Source organism: Dermochelys coriacea, chromosome 3 (genome assembly GCF_009764565.3).
Source record: "Dermochelys coriacea isolate rDerCor1 chromosome 3, rDerCor1.pri.v4, whole genome shotgun sequence".
In the NCBI taxonomy this organism is placed as follows: domain Eukaryota; kingdom Metazoa; phylum Chordata; order Testudines; family Dermochelyidae; genus Dermochelys; species Dermochelys coriacea.
Genome location: NC_050070.1, coordinates 192,073,519 through 192,098,769, shown reverse-complemented (window position 1 = coordinate 192,098,769; position 25,251 = coordinate 192,073,519). Strand labels below are relative to the sequence as shown.

The window sequence follows — 25,251 nt, the reverse complement described above, 5'->3', positions numbered from 1 at the left end:
AGATTTCTTTTGGCCCAATCCTCCAATTTGTCTAGGTCACTCTGGACCTTATCCCTACCTTCCAGGGTATCTAACTCTCCCCGCAGCTTAGTGTCATCTGCGATCTTGCTGAGGGTGCAATCCATCCCATCATTCAAATCATTAATAAAGATGTTGAACAAAACTGGCCCCAGGACCGACCCTTGGGGCACTCCGCTTGATACCGGCTGCCAACTAGACATTGAGCTGTTTATCACTACCTGTTGAGCCCGACAATCTAGCCATCTTTCTATCCGCTTTATCGTCCATTCATCCAATCCATACTTTTTTAACTTGCTGGCAAGAATACTGTGGGAGACCGTATCAAAAGCTTTGTTAAAGTCAAGATACATCACGTCCACTGATTTAGTGTGTATCATGGACTATCTTGGATAAAATTCAACAGATTGAGACCTTTTTGTCCTGCGTTACATCAATAGTTTGATCTCTAGCTCTGTGCAAAAAAAAAAAAGTATTTTTTTGCAAAATGGTTATTTTTCCTGGCTTATATCATCGCAACCACTAGCTCAAATGATCCCACATTTGGGACACTAACCCTGCCCTGCACCCTTCTGAGGCACACTAAGATTCAAGGAATTTGACTAAGCATGTCAATTTTTTCAGAATTTAGCAAGGTCAGCCTGTAAACAGAAGTCCAAGACCCAACCTATAACTATAGCAGTGCTGCTGCACCATTATAATGAATCATTGCTTGAGAGAGGCAGTGTTCTCTCCACTGGACTGAACCTGTGCTGTAGCACCTGAGTTTCTAATCATGGTCTGATACTCACTTGTAACTTGGCCATGGTACATATGGCCTCATTTTCAGATGTGCCAAGCAACCACAACTCCTACAGACTTTAATGACAACTGCAGGTGCTTAGAGCCTCTACAAATCAAATAATTTACCTCGTTACATTTCAGTTGTCTTGCCGGTAATACGGAGGTAATAATACTTATTTACCTACGTCACATGTTGCCAGCATTCACAAATGTTTGTACAATGCTTTGAAAATATTAAGTGCAAAGTATAATCATAATATACACATATTCAGGTGCTTGTCTGGTAATAGATATTCATAAATATTTTTAAAAATTTAAATAATACATGACAGCAATTTCCTCATCACAACAGCCACATCTGCCTAAAGGAAAAGCCATGTTACTAAGCTTAAGCAATTCTCCTAGCAATTTATCTTCTCAGAATTTAGGGGTACATAATATATTCCTCTCAAAACAGGAATGGTATCACTGAAAACAACAGCCCACTCCTAGCAAAGGCTAATTTGGCTAGATGACCTTTCCTCCCTTTTCTTTGTTGATGCAAGTGACCTGGTTGTTTGCATAATAAAGAGACTAGATCTGGTGAAAGCTGGGACCATATTTGCCCCAGAAGTCATATAGAGGTGGCTTCAGTGATAAGGCTGTTTTCTTCATTCTCGTAAAGTTTCTTGTTTAGTGTTAGAAGAAAGTGATTTACTGAGATTTTTTTAGCATTGTCACATTATAACTCCTGGCCAAATTCTGCTCTCATTTACACTGGCATGAATCTGAAGTAATTCATTAGAACCCAAGGGAGTTACTCCAGATTTGCACCAGTATAACAGAGCATCTAGCCCTCTGTCAGGAATCACAGTAGATTTAAGTAAGATTTAAGATTTAAATCAGTAGATTTAAGAGCTCCTTCTTGGAAGAAACAAAGAAGATGAACTAAACTCACAGCTGCTGGAGGTTAAAGGGGGGGGGGAAATGGCACACCACCATCAAGAGTCCTTGCTTACTGATTTTTCAGGCAGCTGCAGAATAAGACTTTATTGGTTTTTAATACCAATTAATAAATGTCAGCCATCATAAACTGAGGTTAATCTAGTATGTGCTGATACGTTATCTTTCTTAAATTACATCAAGCAAGTGAGGCAAATGTAGGCTTTTAATTAGCTACTCAACATGTTTCAGCCTTTAGATCCTGGAAAACCTACTGGGGTACCATGCGCTTTGGATGTAAAACACATTCAAGAAAGACAGACAGACTCTGTTTTGGAAATGTATGAAAAAGAGTTTGACTGTATATATGTCTGAGAGAAAGAAAACAGCTGTTTGTGGGATTTTAACCTCAGGCCTGTTTGGATCAGGGGTTTTGGATCCACACATTGTAATAATAGAGGCCTTAACAAAACTGAGTCTAGATCTGGGTTCTGGTTCTGATTCTGAATACCTCCAACACAAATTTAGAGGTTCAGACTGAGTGGGGGTTGGCTCAGGCCCATAACTAGACATTTAGTGATCAAGAAAAGTATGATATGTGCATAGTACAGAAATGTATGATTAATTAATTATGTTGCAGTTACATGTAGAAGTCCTAGTCAGGGATTTCTATCATGCTAGGCATTGTACAAACAAGTAAAACAAAGGCAGTCTCTGCCCCAAAGAGCTCATGGTCTAGGAATCATAATTGTGAAGGGACTCATTAATTTCACACATGTACTTCCACAAAGAGTGTATGAGAAGATAAGAGAATGGCTACAGAATGTACATGTAGAATAGGCTGCATAATACATACTCTCTTTTCTTAGGTACCTGGAAGAATCGGAGACTCTACCATCTGGCTCTAGCTTAATATCCAAACAAGGCCAAATAATATTGTCCATTTCTCTCTCTGTTTTTTTTCATTAAGAATTTTTTTTACAACCTTAAATGTTATTTTGTTTCAGGTTTTTAAATCATGATTATATAATTTTGGCCATAATAGAGTGTGGTCTTGCATAGTTACCTTCTTCTATTGAACAGGTGAGTAAATGCTCCAGTTCAGTCATGGGTAGCTGGAACACGCATTTGCTACCTGAAAACAGGTTATATATGGGTATTTAGGTCATAGGAAGTAAGTTAAGAACATAACCTCTACATGGAAATTTACTGGGGAAGGTTGATAATGCATGACAAATCTCTTTGCACCTTAGTTATTCATGTTTTGGGTGTAAAAATGAAAAATATCCCCACTTACTGTAGACACACAAAATACAAATGGATAAATAAATGAAATGTGAGAATAATGGGCCAGGCCCCAGTTTCCTTATTCAATTATCACTAAGCCTCCAATACTGACTGAAGACAACTGGAGTTCAACTGGATGGGTCCAGCTTCATAATCATGTAACAAATCTATAGTTAACAAGGATTTCATGCTTGCTGCTAAATTGCAAGAAGTTCTACAAAGCTGTCATGTGCAAAAACAGGGATAGAATTCAGCTACTCCTAATCCAAAGCACAAACCCTCCACACTTGAGCTACAATTTTACACTACAGAATGGGATTTTTCAAAAGCAGCCAAGGGAGTTAAGCACCCAGCTTCCATTGATTTACATTAAGAGCTGAACTCCAAACTTCCTTAGGAACTTTTGAAAATCCCGTGTAGAGAGACTGACAAAGAGTTGATTTCTTATTCCTGCCAGTAGAGAGAAAGATATACATACCTCTTAGCCAGGTCATTACAGCCTTTATAAAATCACTGCATACCCAAGTCCTCTGGGGACCTGACACAATTCATAATATACTTTAGAAATAACTAGGAGGATAGTGCAGGAAAAAGATCAATTATACCGATAACACATTGCACACCATTTTTGCAACTGAGATTCTTTCAGCAATTACCAAGATATTATTTTACAAATAGAAACTTCACAAATGGGTTTCTGGTGTTTGATATTTTTAATTACAGCTGACTTTATCATACCCAATAATTTGATTAATTTAGCTTATTTTTGGGTTAGTGACATTGTCTCTGAGCAGCTGACAAGTTTCTCAAGATTTGTTACTTGAAACAATCCACCAAAGAAATTTCCATATAGAATGCAGCAACTACTTTGCAAGTACTTCATTGCAACTATTTGAAATTTGAGCTGCAATGGTTAGGGATTTTTAGAATAATCCTGTAAATGCTTGAGCAGAAAAAGCTTTTACTCTAAGCTTCTGTAAAAGAGTAGACCTATACCTGATCTATGCTTAAAAAGTTTTGCTTGTATAACTATGTCAGTAAAGGGTGTGATTTTTTTTATTTAGCAATAGTTACGCTGGTAAAAGCTTTAGTGCAGACACAGTTATACAGGTAAAAGGTGCTTTACACCAAAATAGCTTATTTCATTTTGCTATACCAGAATAAGTACTTTTATTACACTGATATAGCAACAAACACTAGGGTTTTTTGGTTTGGTTTTTTTTTTTTTGCCACTTAAACAATGCTAGCATAGTTAAAGCAGCAAATGTTTTACATATAGGCAAGGCCTTATACCTTACAACTTGTTTGAGTGAGGAAAAAACTGTACAGGACACAAGGTTATCTCCTACACTTAAAAAGAAGTTGATTCTCCTGAAAGGTGGCAGATTGGCAGCTTTCGATATATCTCTGAGGCGCAACAGAAATTCAAGCATCTCCACAATGCCTCAGTCCTGGTTTGGAAGGATTAAGTCTAGCACTGGGACAATAGGTCAGTGTCCAAGTCCATTCAGTCCTTGGCCTCTGGCACTTGGGGTCCAGACACCCCAGAGGAAGAAGAGAGGATCTGAAACCCAAAAATAAGCAATTGAATCAACTCATTGTAATGTTACTGCACTATAAAAGTGTATCAAGTAAGGTCAGGGCCAGCCCACAACATTTTGGCACCTGAGGAAGGGAGTTCAAATAATGCCCCGCATGCCTCCTCACTTGGGCCAAAACTTTGAAATGTCTCAATTCTGCCTTCTTCCTGTTCTAATCCTCTTATGGTACTGCTCTGCTACCTACCCCAATAAAGGAGAACTAACAACTTAAAATGCCTTGTTCAAAAATTTTAAGTAACACTTAACTTTCAAACGCCTGAATAGCAAATGTAACTTTTCTTGTCTGCATAGTAAACACTGGCATTTTTATCTGTTTGAATAATCAAAGTGGTGCTTTTTGTGCCTTCTTGGTTGCAAAAATTTGAACTGCTTCCTGCTGGAGGTCCACAATCTGGGCCAGCTCATGCTCTATTGAGACAGTTGCAAGGCCGACCAGCCTGTCCTGTGTCATTGTGGATCATAGATGTGTTTTTATTAGCTTCTCCAAGCTGAAGTTGCTTTTTCCACTGGCAACTGTTACAAGAAGTGTTAGAAATATGCGCAAGGCAACAAAAGCATTTGGAAAGAGGGTGGTCATCTTATTTGGGCACATATATTCCAGAATAGCCTTTGGAGTTGATCCCGCTGACATGTATCATGAAAGGGCTTTCAGTTCATCACCTAAATCTCTCACATCAATATCGCACATATCATGTGTCTCTAGTGCCCTGCATTGCTGGTGTAAGCCTTCTTCAGGTATAGTGAGGAGTTTTGGCATATCATACAACACCCGAAATATACTGCTGTGTTCCTTGAGCTGCATGAAACTTTCTTCAGCTGACTGTATTGCACAATCCAGCACCTGGTTGAATTTTGTTTGGGGTCTCTTATGGGATTATTCTGTGCCTCGTAATCAACATGTCTTCTTCTTTGGTGACTCTTGTATTCTTCAATGGGTGGAAAAATAGCTTCAATGTGAAGTTCCTCTGCCAACTTCTGTGCACTCTTCAGAACATTTTGAAATCCCTCATCTGACTGGTAAGACTGTAGGTGTAACTTTGCTTTGTCCAGTTGTTCCATTGCTCCAGATATAGCAAGGTCAACTCCTTGGAGTCTCTTGTTTACAACATTTATTTCAAAGAGTATGTCATGCCACAACACTAAGCCACACAGAAATTTGAAGTTATGTATGTTTCTGGTGATTCCATTTCCCTCTGCCACTGTTCTCCCTTGAACAGTTCCTGTCATAGCATTATCCTCCATAATGGCAACTATGGCATCATCTATCTTCCCAATTTGGTGTTTGATAGGCTTTATCGCCTCTGCTTGACTTTCCCATCATGTGGCACTCAGTGGTTTCAGTGTCAGAGAGGATGTTCCCAGATGTTGCTTCAAAATTTGCCATTGATGAGTTGATGCAGAGAAAAATACATAGATGCTTTGAATTACATTAAAATTCAGCAGCCTCAATAGAAACTGATGCTGCATCGCTGACCACCAAGTTCAATGAATGAGAACTGCATGGGACAAAAAAAGCTTGAGGGTTTAACTTTCAGATCCATGTCTGCACTCCTCTGTTCTTTCCTCTCATGTTGGCACCATTATCGTAGCCCTGACCTCTCATGTCAGCTATCACAATTCCCATATCTTCCAGCCTTTTAAGAAGCACATTTGTCATACCAGCTCCTGTAGTATCATCAATGTCAATACATTCTAGGAAATGCTCTCTGACAGTCACCATTGCTGGGACATTTTCACTAGGTTCTGTTGTTGTTACAAAATGCACCATTAAAGTCATTTGCTCCGTATGGCTGATGTCAGGTGCACAGTCCAGAATAACAGAGTAATATCTTGCTGACTTTTGATCTGCCACAATCTTCTGTTTGACTTTTGTTGCCAGTAACTGTAGGATCTCATTTTGAATTGTTTTTCCAAGGTAGTGGTGTGTACATTTCTTGGGTGGTGACTCTTCTTAGATGCTCCTGGAGTACAGCATCAAAATCAGCCATCAGCTCCACAATTTTAAGGAAGTTTCCATTGTTTGGCACATACAGCTGATCTGAAATGCCACACAGTGCTAGGTTTTGGGTAGCAAGCATTCTCACAATGGCAATGAGCCTTTTCAGAACATTTTGCCAGTAAAGAGACTCTGATGCAATCTTCTCTTGATGCTTATCACCTATGGTGACCTTTAACCTTTGTCTCATCTCAAGTTCTTTCTACCTATGGAATGCTCTCTGGTGATTTGCTGCCTTCTCATGGCATGCCAGATTTCTAGCCAGATTCTTCCAGTCCTTGTTCCTGTAGAACCCAATGTGGCTGGAACATTAGACTGGAAGAGTTTGCAACAAAAACAGTATGCAACATTCTGGGGTTTTGAGTACATAAGCCATGGCCTCTCCACTTTTTCACCATTGGGGATTTCACACCAGTAATGTGTTGAATGGAAACTTCTGTTTTCATTGTCTTTAGGGAACATGAAATTTTTCACTTGCTGTGGCCCATGCAGTACAAGGAAGTCCCTCAGGCTACTGCTCAAGTGAGTAAAGTGGATCATGGATCATCTAGACTTAAGGAACTAAACTCTCCTCAACTGAGTTCAGGGAAGCAGCAGGAAACAGGAAGTTCCCTGAGATGCAGGTGTTAATCAGTCCAGGCTCCTGGGGGTGCTAGAGAGGTACATAAGAGGCTCCTCCTCCTCTCTCTCCCTGCAGCTCCTGCTGCTTTCTGTTATTCCCTCTCACCTTTTCTCCTGCCTGCCTGTTATGTCTCTTGTGCCCTCCTTCCTCCAGCACAGCACTCCACCATCTCTGTGCATCTAGAGCAGAGAGAATACATATGCAACAGCAGCAGACACAATTTTCTACACTCTGGTTCCTAGTGGCACCCCCCCACACACACACACACACAGTCTGGCACCTGAGGTGGCCACCTCAGTTCACCTCATGATAAGGCCAGCCCTGAGTAAGGTCTTTTCTGATAGCCTGTGGCACACTGGTGATTAAGATCATTGTGAAATGTAAGGGAATTATGGATACTCACTGATATTATGCTTTAGACTCTGGGATTGATGGGAGAAACAGGTGTTTTCCCAGACAGGAGAGAAGGCAGCTATCTACCTGTCTCCAATGTAAATCAAGCATTATGGAATCAAAACAATGGAAGTTCCATTTACATACAAATTAGCTGGGGGATGAGAAACCCACAGAAATGGAAGAACAACAGGAAGCCTTCCTGCTCCTTGTAACCAGGTCAATGCACTTTGGGAGATACAAGTGGAAACAGAGAACTATTTTAGCATCCTTCACCTGAACAGTCAAAGAAACCAAGCACTTTGGGCTTTGTGTGTTGGATCCTGGATAAGGACTGACCAGCTATGCTGGAAGAACTGGAGAGAAATGACTTTGAACAAAGGACTCTAGCTTGTTAAGTTAGATTTTAGACTCAGAAGCATATTTTGACTTTTGTTGGTTTGTAGCCATTTCTATCCCAATGCCTTCTACTTGGTATCACTTAAATAGCTGTTCTCTGTTAATAAACTTAATCTTGTTTGATTACACAACCATCTCAGTGCAGTGTTTCAAACTGACGGGTAAAATCCTCAGCCAAACTAACTGGCCGGTGCTGTGGATAATGTCTTTAAAGGAGCAGTGATCTGGATACGGTTTTGTGCCTGCTACAGTAAGAGGGGCTGAGCTCCGCAGAGGAGATGGTTTGGGGGGAAACTCAGGGCTGAAAGGGTTGTGGGGGTCACCCTGCAAGAAGTAACCAGGCTGGTGGAAGCCAGGATGAGATCATTGTGCTGAAAACAGGGATCTGAACCAAAGCTGCATATCACAGAGGCCTACAGCCCCTTACTGGTCTGGGTTGAACCTCCAAGTGTCACAGCTTCTCAGTTAAGTCTGCCAACAAATTAATGCCAAACATGCTGTTGGTCCTGTGATAGAGTCACTTATCCTTAGGATCTGGACCGTGACTGTCAGTTTACACCCATCATTATTGAATTATGCTGGATTTGAACCTTTGCCCTAAAGGTTCTATTTCATCTACACCATCCTGTCCCCTTGGTGCTTATTTTTCTCCATACTGCAGTGGGATTTTTAACTTCCACCTGGCCTGCTGCCAGAGCTCAATGCTTCCCACAAAAGACAGCATTTTTGAAAGTGCAACAATCCATCTTCTGTACAGCACTGCAGTGTCAGCACTTTGGAACACATTCAGCCCCCGTGTAACTCCACTGATGTCGAGGGTGATCAGTTTGATCTGGATTTATCCAGTTCTGATATTGAAATCATGACTTTGTGGCCTAGAGCCAAGAATGAAATAATCTAAAGAAACTCCAGTACTAAAATAGGTAGGGTAAAAATAAAGGAAATAGAAAGAGCTATTTCATCTGTATCAACCCTATCACCTCAGGTAGCACATCCTGACACAACCCACGTGAGCACAGAAGTCTCCAGCCATAGCAGAACTGTAATGGTTCTGTCACCTAGAGGCATGAAGGGGAGAGGAAAGATTTGGGATGGGGGTTGAGCTCAATGCATGCTATAGATCAAAGCTCTGCAGTGGGTTTGATTGAGCTCTGGTAAGGAAGGGGAGGTGTGAGGGTTGGGCAGGCCAAAGAGCAGTGGGCTATGCTGTATCACAAAATGTTAAGAAACTCCGTCAAAAAATTCAGCCTCTGATGGCAAAACACACGGTGCTTCCTGGTTAAAATAGTCTCCCTGCACCCTCCTGCCCACAAAATATTCATTAATGTCTTATTCTTTCTTCCCTTCCCAAAAATTCCACACTTACTCCCCCTTACAGTCTATTTATTCCAGGCTCTCACCAACCCCCATTCAATACATCAATCCTTCATCTCCACTCCTTGCCCAGGGCTCCTCAACCCATCACTTTATCATGGAGGCTTCTTTAGGTGGCAGATGTTCCTCACAGTAGCAGCTCCAGGGAGCAACCAGGCGGTTGCTTTTGGTCTCCACAGGCAGCTGTGATTATAGGCTGGTCATCCTGAGGCATCTGGCGGTTGGTCAGACCCCCTTCACTGCTGGGATAGGTGAGTGGGGAATGAGTATTTTGGTGAGTGGCTGTCCCCTAGCTGTTGGTGAGAGCACATGCCCCTCTGGCCATCATCTCCCACTGGTAACTAAGGCAGCTCAGTACCTAGCCATACTGGCTTTTGTGAATCACAGTCTGAGGTACCTATTTCTCCCCATTTATTACATAGGGAGCCTAGGTGCTTAATTCAGGCTTTGTGAATCCCAGTAATTTTCTAGGCACCTAAAAATGTATGCATCCAGGCCTAGGTGCTTACCTTTCTCAAGATGCTCCTTCATGGGAGGACATGAGACCTCTGAAACAAGGGGGTCACACGACCCTTCTCCAGCTCCATCAGTGGGATCAGTTCTAATAGAGCCACCTTTCAAAGGAAATCTACAAATCCCAAGTACACGAGCTGGCAGAGCTAATGTAGCCTCAAATCAGTAGTGGTGAACACTGAGCAGCTTTGCTTGTGAGGTCACATTACTCATCTCCACAGAATTCCCCAGGGCACTGCCCAATTAGCTGGGCTGACCGTGTACTTGGGGAAGGCTCTGTGGTTACATACCAAACTATAGCATGTCTTAGGCAACATTCATTGGGCCTGCTCTTCACCTAATGTAAATAGAGCTAGACCGATATATGCCAGTTGAGGGTCTGACCCATTGATTTAAATCCTCCATTTATTGGAAGAGTTTTTCACGTGTCATAAATATAAGGGAAGGGTAACCACCTTTCTGTATACAGTGCTATAAAATCCCTCCTGGCCAGAGGCAAAACCCTTTCACCTGGAAAGGGTTAAGAAGCTAAGATAACCTCGCTGGCACCTGACCAAAATGACCAATGAGGAGACAAGATACTTTCAAATCTGGAGAGGGAGGGAACAAAGGGTTCATCTGTCTGTGTGATGCTTTTGCCGGGAACAGATCAGGAATGCAGCCTTACAACTGTTACTTAGTAAGTAATCTAGCTAGAAATGTGTTAGATTTCCTTTTGTTTAATGGCTGGTGAAATAAGCTGTGCTGGATGGAATGTAGATTCCTGTTTTTGTGTCTTTTTGTAACTTAAGGTTTTGCCTAGAGGGATTCTCTATGTTTTGAATCCGATTACCCTGTAAGATATTTACCATCCTGATTTTACAGAGGTGATTCTTTTACCTTTTCGTTAATTAAAATTCTTCTTTTAAGAACCTGATTGATTTTTCATTGTTCTTATGATCCAAGGGTTTGTGTCTGTGTTCACCTGTACAAATTGGTGAGGATTCTTATCAAGCCTTCCCCAGGAAAGGGTGTGTAAGGCTTGGGGGGATAGTTTGGGGGGAAGACGTCTCCAAGTGAGCTCTTTCCCTGTTCTTTGTTTAACACACTTGGTGGTGGCAGCATAGGGTTCAAGGACAAGGCAAAGTTTGTACCTTGGGGAAGTTTTTAACCTAAGCTGGTAAAAATAAGCTTAGGGGGTCTTTCATGCAGGTCCTCACATCTGTACCCTAGAGTTCAGAGTGGGGAAGGAACTTTGACATGCTGGCAGAGTGGTGGGTTCATTTTGAGATCATTTTGAACGAGAAGCACATCAGGGTTTAAAAAATTGTGTAAAAGAGGATTGCAGCTGTAGATTCTGTCTCTCTGCCTGGGGGACAGAGCAGCAGGCATAACAAAAGGATTTTTCTGTAGGCTGAGAAGAGCTATCAGGGAAAAAAAACAGAGGTATCAGGTTACAGCACAGCAAAATTTTACAAGCCAGGTTTTATTTGTTTGTTTGTTTTGTTGTTTTCTTTCTAACTCTCGGATGTACAGTTAGTTAAAAACAGAGAGGCTAGGATGACAGAAAGCAAGGCACAACACAAACTGGAGTTAACCAGACTGGAAGCAAAAGAGAAAGAAAAGGAACACCAGAGAGCTATGGAGGCAGCGCAAGAGGCAGAAAAAGCCCAGGAGGCTGCCCACAGGAGAGCTATGGAAGCAAGGGAAAAAGAAATGGAGGAGAGGGGAAAAGAGACAAAGAATGCACTGGAGATAGAAAAGGCAAAGGCTCAGCAGAATATACTGGATTACCCTAACAATCCTTACCCAACAATACACAAATGGGAGCAACTATGTCCACAGTATGATGAATCCAGTGATATTGCTGAATATTTTCTCACCTTTGAGAGACTGTGCACACTCCATAAAATTCCTGAAGCTCACAAGATGACCACATTGGTCGCAAAATTGACTGGAAGAGCTCCGGACATATTCAATAAGATGCCTTATTCAATTCAATTGATGACACTTCTGACTATAATAAATTCAAGGATTTGTTTTTAAAGCAATTTCAAGTTACACCTGAAACTTACAGAGTAAAATTTAGAGCCCTTAAGAGAGGACCTGGACTAAGTAATGTGGCTTATGTAAACCAGATGACAGATCTGTTTGATAAATGGCTCAACAGATGGGATGTAACTAGCTTTGGAGGAATGCGGGATTTGATGATGCAGGAGCAATTCCTAAATATGTCCAAGGATGATATAAAACAGTGTTTATGAGATAAGAAAATGGACTCAGCAGGAAGTCTTGCTTCTTATGCTGATCAATACAAGCAGTCCCAGACCACCAGAGAGGCGGGGCAAACCGGAACAAAATGGGTGGAGGGAGGAGAGAGGAACAACCCTGGTCGCAGTTGGAGTGGATACCAGAAGGGACAACCTCACACTACACCCTACTACCGGGGGCAGCCCAAGGCCCCAACTACACCCCAAGGAACACTCTAGACACCTTATCATCCTGCCACACTGTTCTCCAGCAACCCACCTCGCCCCAGTGACCCGCCAGCTGGACGATGTTTTAAATGTAATGAGCCGGGGCATGTAAAGGCCAACTGCCCCAAGAACCCCAAAAGATTACAGTTCATTGCACCGGATTCACCCCAGAGATCCTCAGGCCCCGATACCTCCCAGATACAGTTTCCCTCCGCTCTGTGAGGGTGGGAAGAAGGTCACCGCGTGGAGGGACATCGGAGCACAAGTGTTGGCTAGCCATGCTTCCTTAGTAGACCCCAATTTAATTGACCCAGAGGTCCAAGTGACAATTCAACCCTTCAAGTCAAACTCTTTTGCCTTCCTACAGCCAAGTTGCCGGTCCAGTACAAGGACTGGTCAGGAACGTGGACTTTTGCAGTCTATGATGATTATCCCATCCCCATGCTGTTGGGGGAAGACTTGGCCAATCATGTGAAGCGAGCCAAGAGGGTGGGAATGGTCACCCGCAGCCAGGCTAAGCAAGCTGTCACACCTAGCTCTGTTCCGGAAACTTCTACCAGGACCCCATCAGGGGTGACGGAACCAGACGCCACCCCCCATCTGCAACAGCAGTAATGGATCCAGTCCCAGAGACCCAGACAGAGCCAGTCCCAGAACCAGAACCGGCGGAACAACCAGCACCAGAACCATTGCCAGCACTGAATCCAGTACTTGCAACCCCAACACCAGAGGGCCCCACTGAACCTGCACTGGCAGCAGCAGATAACCCTACACAAGAGGCTCAGCCAGAGCCTGAACCCCAACATAGTGCACCAGTGGAGAGCAGTTCACCATCAACGGAAACAGCCCCATCACCTGCATCGCTTCCAGAGGGACCAAGCCTAGGTCCACAATCCAATGAGGAACTGAGTCTCCAGCATCAAGGGAACAGTTCCTGACCGAACAGGAAGCAGACAAAAGCCTCCAGAGAGCTTGGACAGCAGCACGGAGCAACCCACTGCCTCTCAGCTCTTCTAATCAATCCAGGTTTGTTGTAGAAAGAGGACTTTTATACAGGGAAACTCTTTCTGGTGGACACTAGGAAGACTGGCATCCTCAGAGATAGTTTGTAGTTCCAACTAAGTACCGGGTAAAGCTATTAAGCTTAGCCCATGATCATCCTAGTGGCCATGCTGGAGTGAACAGAACCAAAGACCATTTGGGAAAATTGTTCCACTGGGAGGGAATGGGCAAGGATGTTTCTACCTATGTCCGGTCTTGTGAGGTGTGCCAAAGAGTGGGAAAACCCAAAGACCAGGTCAAAGCCCCTCTCCAGCCACTCCCCATCATTGAGGTTCCATTTCAGCAAGTAGCTGTGGATATTCTAGGTCCTTTTCCAAAAAAGACACCCAGAGGAAAGCATTACATCCTGACTTTCCTGGATTTTGCCACCTGACGGCCGGAAGCAGTAGCCCTAAGCAAGACCAGGGCTAAAAGTGTGTGTCAGGAACTATTGGACATTTTTACCAGGGTAGGTTGGCCCTCCGACATCCTCACAGATGCAGGAACTAATTTCCTGACAGGAACTATGGGAAGCCTTTGGGAAGCTCATGGGGTGAATCACTTGGTTGCCACTCCTTACCATCATCAAACAAATGGCCGGGTGGAGAAGTTTAATGAAACTTTGAGGGCCATGATACATAAATTCGTAAATGAGCATTCCAATGATTGGGACCTAGTCTTGCAGCAGTTGCTCTTTGCCTGCAGAGCTGTACCACATCCCAGTTTAGGGTTTTCACCATTTGAACTTGTATATGGCCGTGAGGTTAAGGGGCCATTACAGTTGGTGAAGCAGCAGTGGGAGAGATTTACACCTTCTCCAGGAACTAACATTCTGGACTTTTGTAACCAACCTACATAACACCCTCCGAACCTCTTTGGCCCTTGCTAAAGAAAACTTAAAGGATGCTCAAAAAGAGCAAAAAGCCTGGTATGATAAACATGCCAGAGAGCGGTCCTTCAAAGTAGGGGACTAGGTCATGGTCTTAAAGGCACTCCAGGCCTATAAAATGGAAGCATCATGGGAAGGGCCATTCATGGTCCAGGAGCACCTGGGAGCTGTTAATTATCTCATAGCATTCCCCACCTCCAACCAAAAGCCTAAGATGTACCATATTAATTCTCTAAAGCCCTTTTATTCCAGAGAATTAAAGGTTTGTCAGTTTACAGCCCAGGGAGGAGATGATTCTGAGTGGCCTAAAGGTGTCTACTATGAAGGGAAAAGTGATGGTGGCTTGGAAGAGGTGAACCTCTCCATGACCCTTGGGTGTACGCAGCGACAGCAGATCAAGAAGCTGTGTGCTAGCTACACGCCGATATTCTCAGCCACTCCAGGACTCACTGAACGGGCATACCACTCCATTGACACAGGTAATGCTCACCCAATTAAAGCCTAACCTTACTGGGTGTCTCCTCAAGCTAAAACTGCTATAGAACGGGAGATCCAGGATATGTTACAGATGGGTGTAATCCTCCCCTCTGGCAGTGCATGGGCATCTCCAGTGGTTCTAGTTCCCAAACCAGATGGGGAGATACAGCATTTAGCTTACGGTAGTCCACGCAAAAACGTAACTCACCCAGACAACTATCCAATGCCATGCACAGATGAACTATTAGAGAAACTGGGACGGGCCCAGTTCATCTCTACCTTGGAATTAACCAAGTGGTACTTCATCCCACATGTCGGGCTGTATGAATTTAATATGCTCCATTTCGGGCTGCGGAATGCACCCGCCCCCTTCCAAAGACTTGTAGATGGTCTCCTAGTGGGATTGGGAGAATATGCAGTCACCTACCTTGACGATGTAGCCATATTTTCGGATTCCTGGGCAGAACACCTGGAACATCTACAAAAAGTCTTCGAGCGCATAAGGGAGGCAGGACTAACTGTTAAGGCTAAGAAGTGTCAAATAGGCCTAAACAGAGTGACTTACCTCGGACACCAGGTGGGTAAAGGAACTATCAACCCCCTACAGACCAAAGTGGATGCTATCCAAAAGTGGCCTGTCCGAAAGTCAAAGAAACAGGACCAATCCTTCTTAGGCTTGGCCAGATATTACAGCGATTTGTACTGCAATACAGCCAAATCGCCGCTCCACTGACAGACCTACCAAAAAGAAACAGCCAAATGCAGTTCAGTGGACTGAAGAGTGTCAGAAGGCCTTTAACCAGCTTAAAGCAACCAGCTTAATGTCTGACCCTGTGCTAAGTGCCCCAGACTTTGACAAACCGTTCCTAGCAACCACAGATGCATCGAAGCGTGGTGTGGGAGCAGTCTTAATGCAGGAAGGACCAAATCAAGAGTTCCATCCTGTCGTGTTTCTCAGCAAGAAGCTGTCTGAGAGGGAAAACCACTGGTCAATCAGTGAAAAGGAATGTTACACCATTGTCTACGCTCTGGAAAAACTAAGCCCATACGTTTGGGGACAGCGTTTCCACCTGCGAACCGACCATGCTGCATTACAGTGGCTTCATACCACCAAGGGAAATAACAAAAAACTTATTCGATGGAGTTTAGCTCTCCAGGATTTTGATTTCGACATACAACACATTTCAGGAGCTTCTAACAAAGTGGCTGATACACTCTCCCATGAATGTTTCCCAGAATCAACTGGTTAAAATCATCCTTGAGATGTGGAAAATAGTTAGTCTTTATACAGTTGGTAGTATATTTAGAGGTGCATGTGTCTTATTAACTCTGTTTTCTCCTAGAGCTCCCGGAAGAAATCCCAGCCAGTGTTTCACTCTATCTGTGATTTGGGGGTGTGTCATAAATATAAGGGGAAGGGTAACCACCTTTCTGTATACAGTGCTATAAAATCCCTGCTGGCCAGAGGCAAAACCCTTTCACCTGGAAAGGGTTAAGAAGCTAAGATAACCTCGCTGGCACCTGACCAAAATGACCAATGAGGAGACAAGATACTTTCAAATCTGGAGAGGGAGGGAACAAAGGGTTCATCTGTCTGTGTGATGCTTTTGCCGGGAACAGATCAGGAATGCAGCCTTACAACTGTTACTTAGTAAGTAATCTAGCTAGAAATGTGTTAGATTTCCTTTTGTTTAATGGCTGGTGAAATAAGCTGTGCTGGATGGAATGTAGATTCCTGTTTTTGCGTCTTTTTGTAACTTAAGGTTTTGCCTAGAGGGATTCTCTATGTTTTGAATCTGATTACCCTGTAAGATATTTACCATCCTGATTTTACAGAGGTGATTCTTTTACCTTTTCGTTAATTAAAATTCTTCTTTTAAGAACCTGATTGATTTTTCATTGTTCTTATGATCCAAGGGTTTGCGTCTGTGTTCATCTGTACAAATCCTCATCTGAGGATTCTTATCAAGCCTTCCCCAGGAAAGGGTGTGTAGGGCTTGGGAGGATAGTTTGGGGGGAAGACGTCTCCAAGTGAGCTCTTTCCCTGTTCTTTGTTTAACACACTTGGTGGTGGCAGCATAGGGTTCAAGGACAAAGCAAAGTTTGTACCTTGGGGAAGTTTTTAACCTAAGCTGGTAGAAATAAGCTTAGGGGGTCTTTCATGCAGGTCTCCACATCTGTACCCTAGAGTTCAGAGTGGGGAAGGAACCTTGACATGGTGGCAGAGCGGTGGGATCATTTTGAGATCATTTTGGGATCATTTTGAACCAGAAACACAGCAGGATTTTAAAAGGTTGTGTAAAAGAGGACTGCAGCTGTTTATAGTTTAATGAGAGGTTTTCCTATTTTCATAATGAAGGAATGTCTGTGTGAATGAAGCTTCTAGGATGACATAAAATTGATTATTGAACTCCTAATAGGGTGTGAGTAAGTCTGAGGCCTGATTTTCAGCCCACTGATTTCAATGTGAGCAGAAACAGATCCTATATTTTAAAACAACACATATCTATGGTGCACACACAAACGCCTACATTTCCAAAGATTGGTCTCCCCTTTTGCATCTGCATATATTTTCACCTGCATTTTATAGAAGTAAAGATCTGCTCCCATGATAGTAAACATTCTAACATCTGTACTTTGCTTAGGCAAAACCAGCACTTTCTAGGGTTAGAAATTTGTGCAAACTCTGCACTGGTGCGATGACCCGCAAAGTGCAGACACAGGTATGTGCACAAAAAATTGGGAAGGTACACGCACAGAGGCTCCGGTAAAAGTCTGGCTGAACACTGACCTCCAAACAGGCCACTAAATATTTGAGTAAAATTGATAAGAAATTCTCAAGAGCCAAATCCTGCATTCCTTGCTCACACAAAATTCCCCATTTCAATCACTGAGTGTTTTCGGTGCACAAAAACACAGGACTGAACCTTAAATGTAGAAATAAGGCACATTTTAAATAGTGAAGGTAATTAGCCAGCAGCACAATTCTAAAAGGGTTGTGGTGGATTATCCAGCACTGGTTTCAGAGTAGCAGCCGTGTTAGTCTGTATTCGCAAAAATGAAAAGGAGTACTTGTGGCACCTTAGAGACTAACAAATTTGTTAGTCTCTAAGGTGCCACAAGTACTCCTTTTCTTCTATCCAGCACTGGCAATTTTTAAATCAAGACTGGATGTTTTTTCTAACAGATATGTGCTAGTTTAAACAGGAGTTAATAGAAGACCTGTAGCCTGTGCTGTATACGAGGTCAGACTAAATGATCCCAATGGTCCTTTCTGGCATTATAATCTATGCATGTATCCCCAAAAAAAGCCTCTCAAGATTTAGGGGTGATCCAGATCTGACCACTGTGATAACTATCTTTATAGCATTCGGTGTGAAGTGGGAGCAGAGCTAAAAACAATTCAAGGCCTGTATACACAAAGGTATCTCAACAATCCAATGAGAACAGGACCAACGAGAAGGAAGAAGGAGCCTGACCACTTTGGAACAGGGAGCGGAGGGGATTTTGCCCATTGTAAAGAACTTCCACAGCTGCAAATCTGTCAGTCTGCCACTCACCTAGATTTCTACACTATACAAACTCCTGCCCACACTCTGTGCTTCCCAAGTTTGTGTGGCAGCTCATAAGAGGGAAAAGGGGATGTACCACAAGCAGTGCAGTGTAGTCATCAACAGGGCTGCTTGAATATAAGAACATAAGAACAACTATCCTGGCTTAGACCACAGGTCCATCTAGCCCAGTATCTTGTTTTCTGACAGTGCCCAATTTCAGGTGCATCAGAGAACAGAACAGGTAATCATCAAGTGATCCATCCCATCGCCCATTCCCAGCTTCTGGCAAACAGAGGCTAGGGACACCATCCCAGCCCATCCTGACAAATAGCCATTGAAGGGCCTATCCTCCATGAACTTATCTAGTTCTTTTTTGAACCCTTGCACTCAGAGAAAATCCCCAAACTGTGCGGAGCACTTGTTGGAATAAATGAAGACATGCACCTAAGCCAGCTGGTGTTAAGCAAAATGGGGAGCAAAACGATCGCCTGCTCAGGTATGTATCTTTGCTTTCTGCATTGGCACAGCTCTTCTACATCTTTTCAACCAATGCAGGATTTGGCCCACAGTTTGGAAGCAGCAAACACAAAATGTTTTGAGATTTTTAGGACACTGACCACTGATTGTTCAAAGCATTTCACCACTGCAAGACGAGTGAAGGTGGAGTATATAGACATGGTGGCATGACTATGAGATATGTAGCTAATGAAAACAAAATGTGAAAGGAAGTTGATCTTACTTAAAAACCTGCACACAAATCTGTAATGATTAGGTGACCTTTGTTTCTGTAATCTGTATTGAGAAAAGCTCTATTGTGGAAACATTGATATTTTGTGAATATTGTTTCATTTAATAAACCAAAGTTTAATTTTCTTGAATAGAGAATATGAACACTAGGAAATGTAAAATATAGAACAATCCTGCTTCATTATGGATAGAAATTAGGTGATAAATTGTAGTTGAAAAAAAAGATTATTGATTGTATAATGGACTAGTCAGGGGTATGATATAATTTAACAGTCTTTTCTGTGCAAAGTATCATAATGCAGAGTTGCCAAGTCTTACAATTTTATCGTGAGTCTAACAATATTTGGTATTATTCTTCAAGTCCCAGATTCTGGATGCTCAGCTTTCATTTCCTAGCCTTCAGGGTTGTGGACAAAAGCGTGAAAACATGATGCAAGAGTGCTTCAAGGGTTCGAAGCAAATAAAGAGCCCTCTTAACATTTTCATTTTTAAATTTCATGATTTAGGCTTGGAAGGAGTGGGATTGTGAAGAAATGAATGTGTTTTATAAGAGTGACCATTTTATGAGGAATTTTAGAGTTGTTTTTGGAAGGTGCAGATAACTTGGAAAGCTTTCAACCTTACAAATCAAAATATATATTAAAATGTAATTAAAGCAAAGAAGGGAGTTTAGGATTATTTGAAATAAGATAAATTCAAGTTAAGATTTTCAAGAATCTGTGCCTAATGCCAGAGTCCCAAATCTATATTTAGGCACCTGATTTTCAGAAGGGCTGAGCACCAAGCATCTCCCACTGAAGTCTCCGGGCACTATGCACGAGAAAAAAAATCAAGCCACTTATTTAGGTTCCCAAGTATGGACTATAACTAACTCAGATTTGGAGCTGGAATTAAAGCCCACAAGGGATCCAAAGCTTGAACTTGAACTTCTGACTAGAGTTAAGGGCCAAGTTGCTGCATCTTCACTGCCATTTCAGCCTGAGTTAGTTAACTAGGGTTAGCTAACCAAAGGTAAGAACACTTTTTTTTCTTTTTTGCATTGTAGACCTACCCAAAGGGGATCTGGCCTGTCAAAGAACAGCTAAAATGCATAATATTAGTCCTCATTACAAATTTCTCAGTTACATTTCACTGGAAATCTGCTGCTAAATAACCTGCTGTATTAACTCATGTGTCTGTTATGAAAGAACCCTGCATACATTGAATTAGATATTTTTTAAAATCTTCTATGAAACTAATAGCTTGAATAATTTAAAAAATTGTTGTCTGAATTATGTAAAAGGTAAACAGCCTCTCCCATATATATCCTATATTTACATATATGATATTCTGTGCCTGTGAAGAGACAGATATAAGATCAAGTAAGTATGATATATTGCCTAATGAGGGTTATACTCTACCAGCTTTACTCCCGGTGAGAAGCACGCCCTCTGCAAGAAACACCATTAAAATAAATGTGATTACTTTCAGAGTGAGGTGCTACTCAACATCAGTACAGAGGGGAGGATTTGGCTTGAGTGAATAATTTATGAGACTGTCAAAAACAACCTTTGTGGTTGAAGAATGTAACCATGATCAGTGCTATCTGTGGTTTAATATTTTTAGTATTTTCTGTATGTTTCATTATACAATTTAGAACTTTGCAATAAAAAGGTCTATTTAAAATAACTGGCTGTTTATTATTCATATAGTGCCCACAGTTGTAGGTACCTACCCTGAAGAGCTTAGATCCGAAGGCCCTGATTCTGCATAGACATACGCAACATATGCCCTCTTTTAACTTTTTGCACTGATTTAGTCCCATTAAAGTTGCCTCTGCAGGATCAAGGTCTGAAAGGACACTAGATAAGACCAGTGAAGACATGAAGGATAAGAGTCTCCTGAGTTCACAAATACTGAAAAAGCACCAGAGCAGCTGGCACAAGCCAAAAGAAAGCAGAGATCAGAGCACTGAATCAGAGCTATCAAACTCTGTGCCAGACATAGTGAGGATTCCCCCATCTAAGTGAGGATAGTAATTATCCTCTGCTACAAAACTTGATAAATGCAACACATTTTAAAGACTGCACTGATATTTCCTCTGCCGAGAGAGAGAGAGAGTGTTGGGGATGGAGGGGGTGGAAGAAGGCACAGGTTGGTTGGGAATAACATCACATAACCTGGAAGTCTCTCCGTGCAGTGTGTGAACCACAGCAGAATAGTTTATGAGTGTGATTCCTGGAAGTGCATACACATTGCTGTGGGACTAGTCTGCTGGCCTGGCACCGCTTTTGTCATTTTACCTGGAAGGTTTTAGTCCCAAATAGAAGCATGTTCATGGAATATAGCTCCCTCTGCATAGATTTTATGGAAAGCAGATGCTTTGTTGGACACCTTAAGAGACCAGGAACTTTGCCTTGGCTCTCTGTTGTGAGAAGATACAAGAATAGGAGCCAGGCTTGTTCTTAATGTAAAATTAATATACCTGGGACAATTCTTAATATGCAAAGGAGATGTGTGAAATTGCACAACCCCAGCTGTAGATTTCAGACAGGATCAGAACTCTCACCCCCAGGCTGCTGGAGAGTGGCCCTTCCACACCCCCTTCTCTCTCTCTCCTCTGAATTTTCCCCCCATCTGGATCATAAGAATATACACATTAAAAAAGCAAAAGGTGAAAATAAGTACTGCCAGGGACCCCCAACCTCACTAGTTAGCACCAGCAGTGACAGGTCCCAGGACATGGTGGCAAAGGAGCAGGCTGGGAAGAAAAGGGAAGACTAATGGCCAAAGTGTCACATCCAACAAACCCAAGCAGTCTACAGAAGCTCAGGTATAAAATCACTTCCAAAAGGCACCAGCAATGAATTCCTGTTCCTAACAGAACAAGGATTTCAGTACTACCAACCAACGCAGTATCAGAGTCAGAGCTGGAATGAGGCCAAAGTGGTAATTTATTTTGCCTTCATTTCTCTAATGAAACCTCAGTGGAGCTGCCACAATACAGCCCAGATGCAGTTAGTTGCTCTGGAGAAGGCAGTCTAACTACACATTGGTTTTGATCTAAATGGAAGGGCCCGATCCAAGGCTCCCTGACTTTAATGACCAGACTCCCATTCATTACAATGGAAGTTGAATCAGGCTCTTATTGCATAACTACTGGGAAAACAAAAACACCAAAGAGCAGCAATGCTAACTCAATTCCTCTCCCTGTGTACATCTGGGAGTTTATCCTTACCCTGACTGCTACAGTTGTATTGACCTCAAGCATGTAATCAAACCTGTTCCCTAGTTGACTCTATTTATTAATGATATTATTAATTATTCAGCGAACCTGGATTAAGGGACCCACATCTAGGTTTAATTAACATTTGATCTGGAGAGATTGCCAGTTTGGGGTTTGCCCAGGTTGACTTCTCAGCAACCAGAAACAAAACAATGTCAAAAGGAGTTTCAAGTACCCCAGGTCAAATAACTGTGTACGATCCTGCATTACCTTTTATCAAGTTCTCTTGTCTTAAAATCTCACCTTGCTCTTAGAGAAGACCATGACTATCGATGCCTCTGTCAGCCTGGCTCTGAGTGTCAAAGCAAATGTGAAACCTCACATGTAAATTATGTTAGCTCGTTCGGTTAGTTACCTTTAAATCTTTTATAGCGGTGCAGTTTCTAAGCAATTTCAATTAGTGATCACTGTATGTAGGTTTTAGGAAGCGCATGGGTGTGCACCATGCATTCTTTTGTTCAGTCCCAGAAATTGCTTCGTACTATTTCAGGATGGGAGTTAAATTGGAGGATGTTTACACAACAATTAGTAGGTACTAAACTAACCATGCGGGGAAACTCCTTGTTTTTAGTCCAGGAAGCACTGATTTGAATCATATCGTGTCACCACCGATGAGTAGCTAGTAGTGGATCTTTGCACATCCACTATTTCAATATGTTACACCACAGGAAGTAAGGAGCAATTTTAAAACAGCCCTTATTTGTTTTCATTCCTTTACATTAACTTGCCAGCTGGGCTGATGGAGGGTGTGTTCAAACAAATGATTTCCTGCTCTCTTTCTGAACACTATAAGTTATCAGGTGCATAGACCCACAACATTCGAGCATGACCTTAGTACAAATTGAAGGGCATTTTAATTACACAACATTTGCGGGAGGGGGGACACGCACAGCCCATCGGGGCTCTGTCTGCAGCAGTATCCTGCCGGGTTATAAAATGCGTGCAGAGATCTCATCAACGTGCAGCAGCGGCTGTTATCAAAACAACGCACCAAGCCACGGCCTTAATTGTCAAAGCAGTTAAACAGAGCGCGGCTCTTACCTTTCGGACCCCACTAAAGCCATATTCGGCCGCGAGTCGCTTCGCTTCTGGCTCGCCCCCTCGGTGCAACTCCACCCAGAAATGATTCGTGTAGACGGCTATTTCAGCGGATGCCAACAGAAGGCGAGCCAGCCAAAAGAGCCCAGCGATCGTCCACGGGGTAACGCGCGCCCCCTTCATGGCTCTGCTCCGGGGGAGCGGGAGAGAACCCCGCCGCGGGGAGTCCGGGCTTGCCGCGAGGCTGAGCAGGGCGCTGCTGAATGCACCGCCTCAGCCCGTGCGCTCCCGGGGGAAGTCGGCGGGGCGGCTCGCGGGCGGGGCGGGGGGGGGGGGGGGGCTCGCGGCCAGGTCTGCACTGTCAGCTCCTCCTCGCCGCTAGTATCAGCGGCGGCTCCCGGAAAGCACCAACCGGGCTGAGGTGAGATTGCAGCGCTGCCAATCACGTGCGGGGAGGAGGTGCGCGGGAGGCGGTCGGGGGGAGGGGGGAGCTTTCCTCCCCCCCCCCCGCACGCCCGCTGCCTAGGGCTGGCTAACCCGAGGCGAGCGGTTCCCGCTGCTGCCTGATTCAGCACCCTGGAGAATTCCTCCGCGTCTCGGGCCACGGCGCGGGGAAGCCCAGGGAGACGCACGCGCTGGGAGCAGCAGCCGCCGTGCTGCCCCTGTGGCGTAAAAAGAAAAGGAGGACTTGTGGCACCTTAGAGACTAGCACATTTGTTAGAGCCTAAGCTTTCGTGGGCTACAGCCCACTTCATCGGATGCACGTGTGTTACACTGGGGGCGAAAGGCGTGTTTCCCTGGGGGCGGACAGTGCTGAGCGAGGCGGGCAGGAGATGCTCCTTACCCCATGCTTCAGTCCCAAATGTTGACATCAGCGCACCGGGGCTGCCTTCCTGGCACGGGCTTTCCCCAGCCCATGAGCGCTCTGGTCTCAGTGGCCCCCAGGCTCCAGTGCACTAATCAAGTGTGTAAAGGCGGCTCCGGGACCCGCCAGGAACGGGCATTTGGCGACCCTCCAGCGGACTCTGGCCTGGCTTCCCTCGCCCCTGCCGTGGTGAGAGAGCGATTGTTTATGTTCACAAGGAGCGTGTGTCTGGGCTCCAGGGAGGAGGTCCAGGTCCACCACTGCCCAGCCTGAACTCGAGCTTGTCTCCCGTAGTCATTAGATGAGGGCAGCTGAGCAGCACAGAAAATGCAAGAGCCGACCACGTTGTTCCCTGTGCAGAGGGAAATAGAAATCCCTGTCAGGGAAATATACAAACAAAACCTTCGTTCCTGAGCCAGCGGGGAGGAAAACGACGCTAAACCAATTCAGATCTTTTAAAGAAATGAATGATGTAGCGGCAGTTAAAGTAGTAAGGACTTAGCCGGCTTCCTCTATGGGTGGCTGCATGAGGAAGCAAATACGTGTCGGGTCCTGGGAAGTATTCTTGTGACCCAAGTTTCATCACAGTATGTGGGTGTAACCTACCTCGATGTATATTCCGTCCAATAAACTCTTAAAGCACACTGAGAGGAAGAGAATCAAAGCAGCAATCCATGCAGCCTAGGAGTGTGGTAAGCAGGTAATGAGATATGCCGAGCTAAATTTATGGGCAAAACATTTATAAGAATGTATATTGTCATTTAAATAAGGCAATCAAGGATGAGGGTGGGGGACACACAATGCACTAGCAGGGCTACATATAAAGGATAGAGTTTTAAAAGGGGGTGGAAACTCAGTTCTTTAGACAATAAGCCTTAAAAGCCCGCAAAGAGTCAATTTTCAAAACTCCAATGGGAATAAATAACACAGAAGACTGGATCCTAGGGTAGTTAGATGTATTTATTAATGTATCATTCAGAAAGAAACTCCTTCAGGTGTCCGATCCTATTTT

At 43.5% G+C, this 25,251-nt stretch overlaps 1 protein-coding gene across 1 annotated transcript in view; it reads right to left on the bottom strand.

Annotated features, from left to right (window-relative positions):
• PCSK2 (proprotein convertase subtilisin/kexin type 2) overlaps positions 1-23,830 on the bottom strand; it is a 215,236-nt gene extending 191,406 nt beyond the window's left edge. The window contains exon 1 of the mRNA XM_038397065.2: positions 23,378-23,830. Coding sequence (XP_038252993.1) covers positions 23,378-23,557 — 180 coding nt within the window. The 5' untranslated portion in view covers positions 23,558-23,830. The remainder of the gene's footprint in view (positions 1-23,377) is intronic.
• Positions 23,831-25,251: the final 1,421 nt, after the last annotated feature.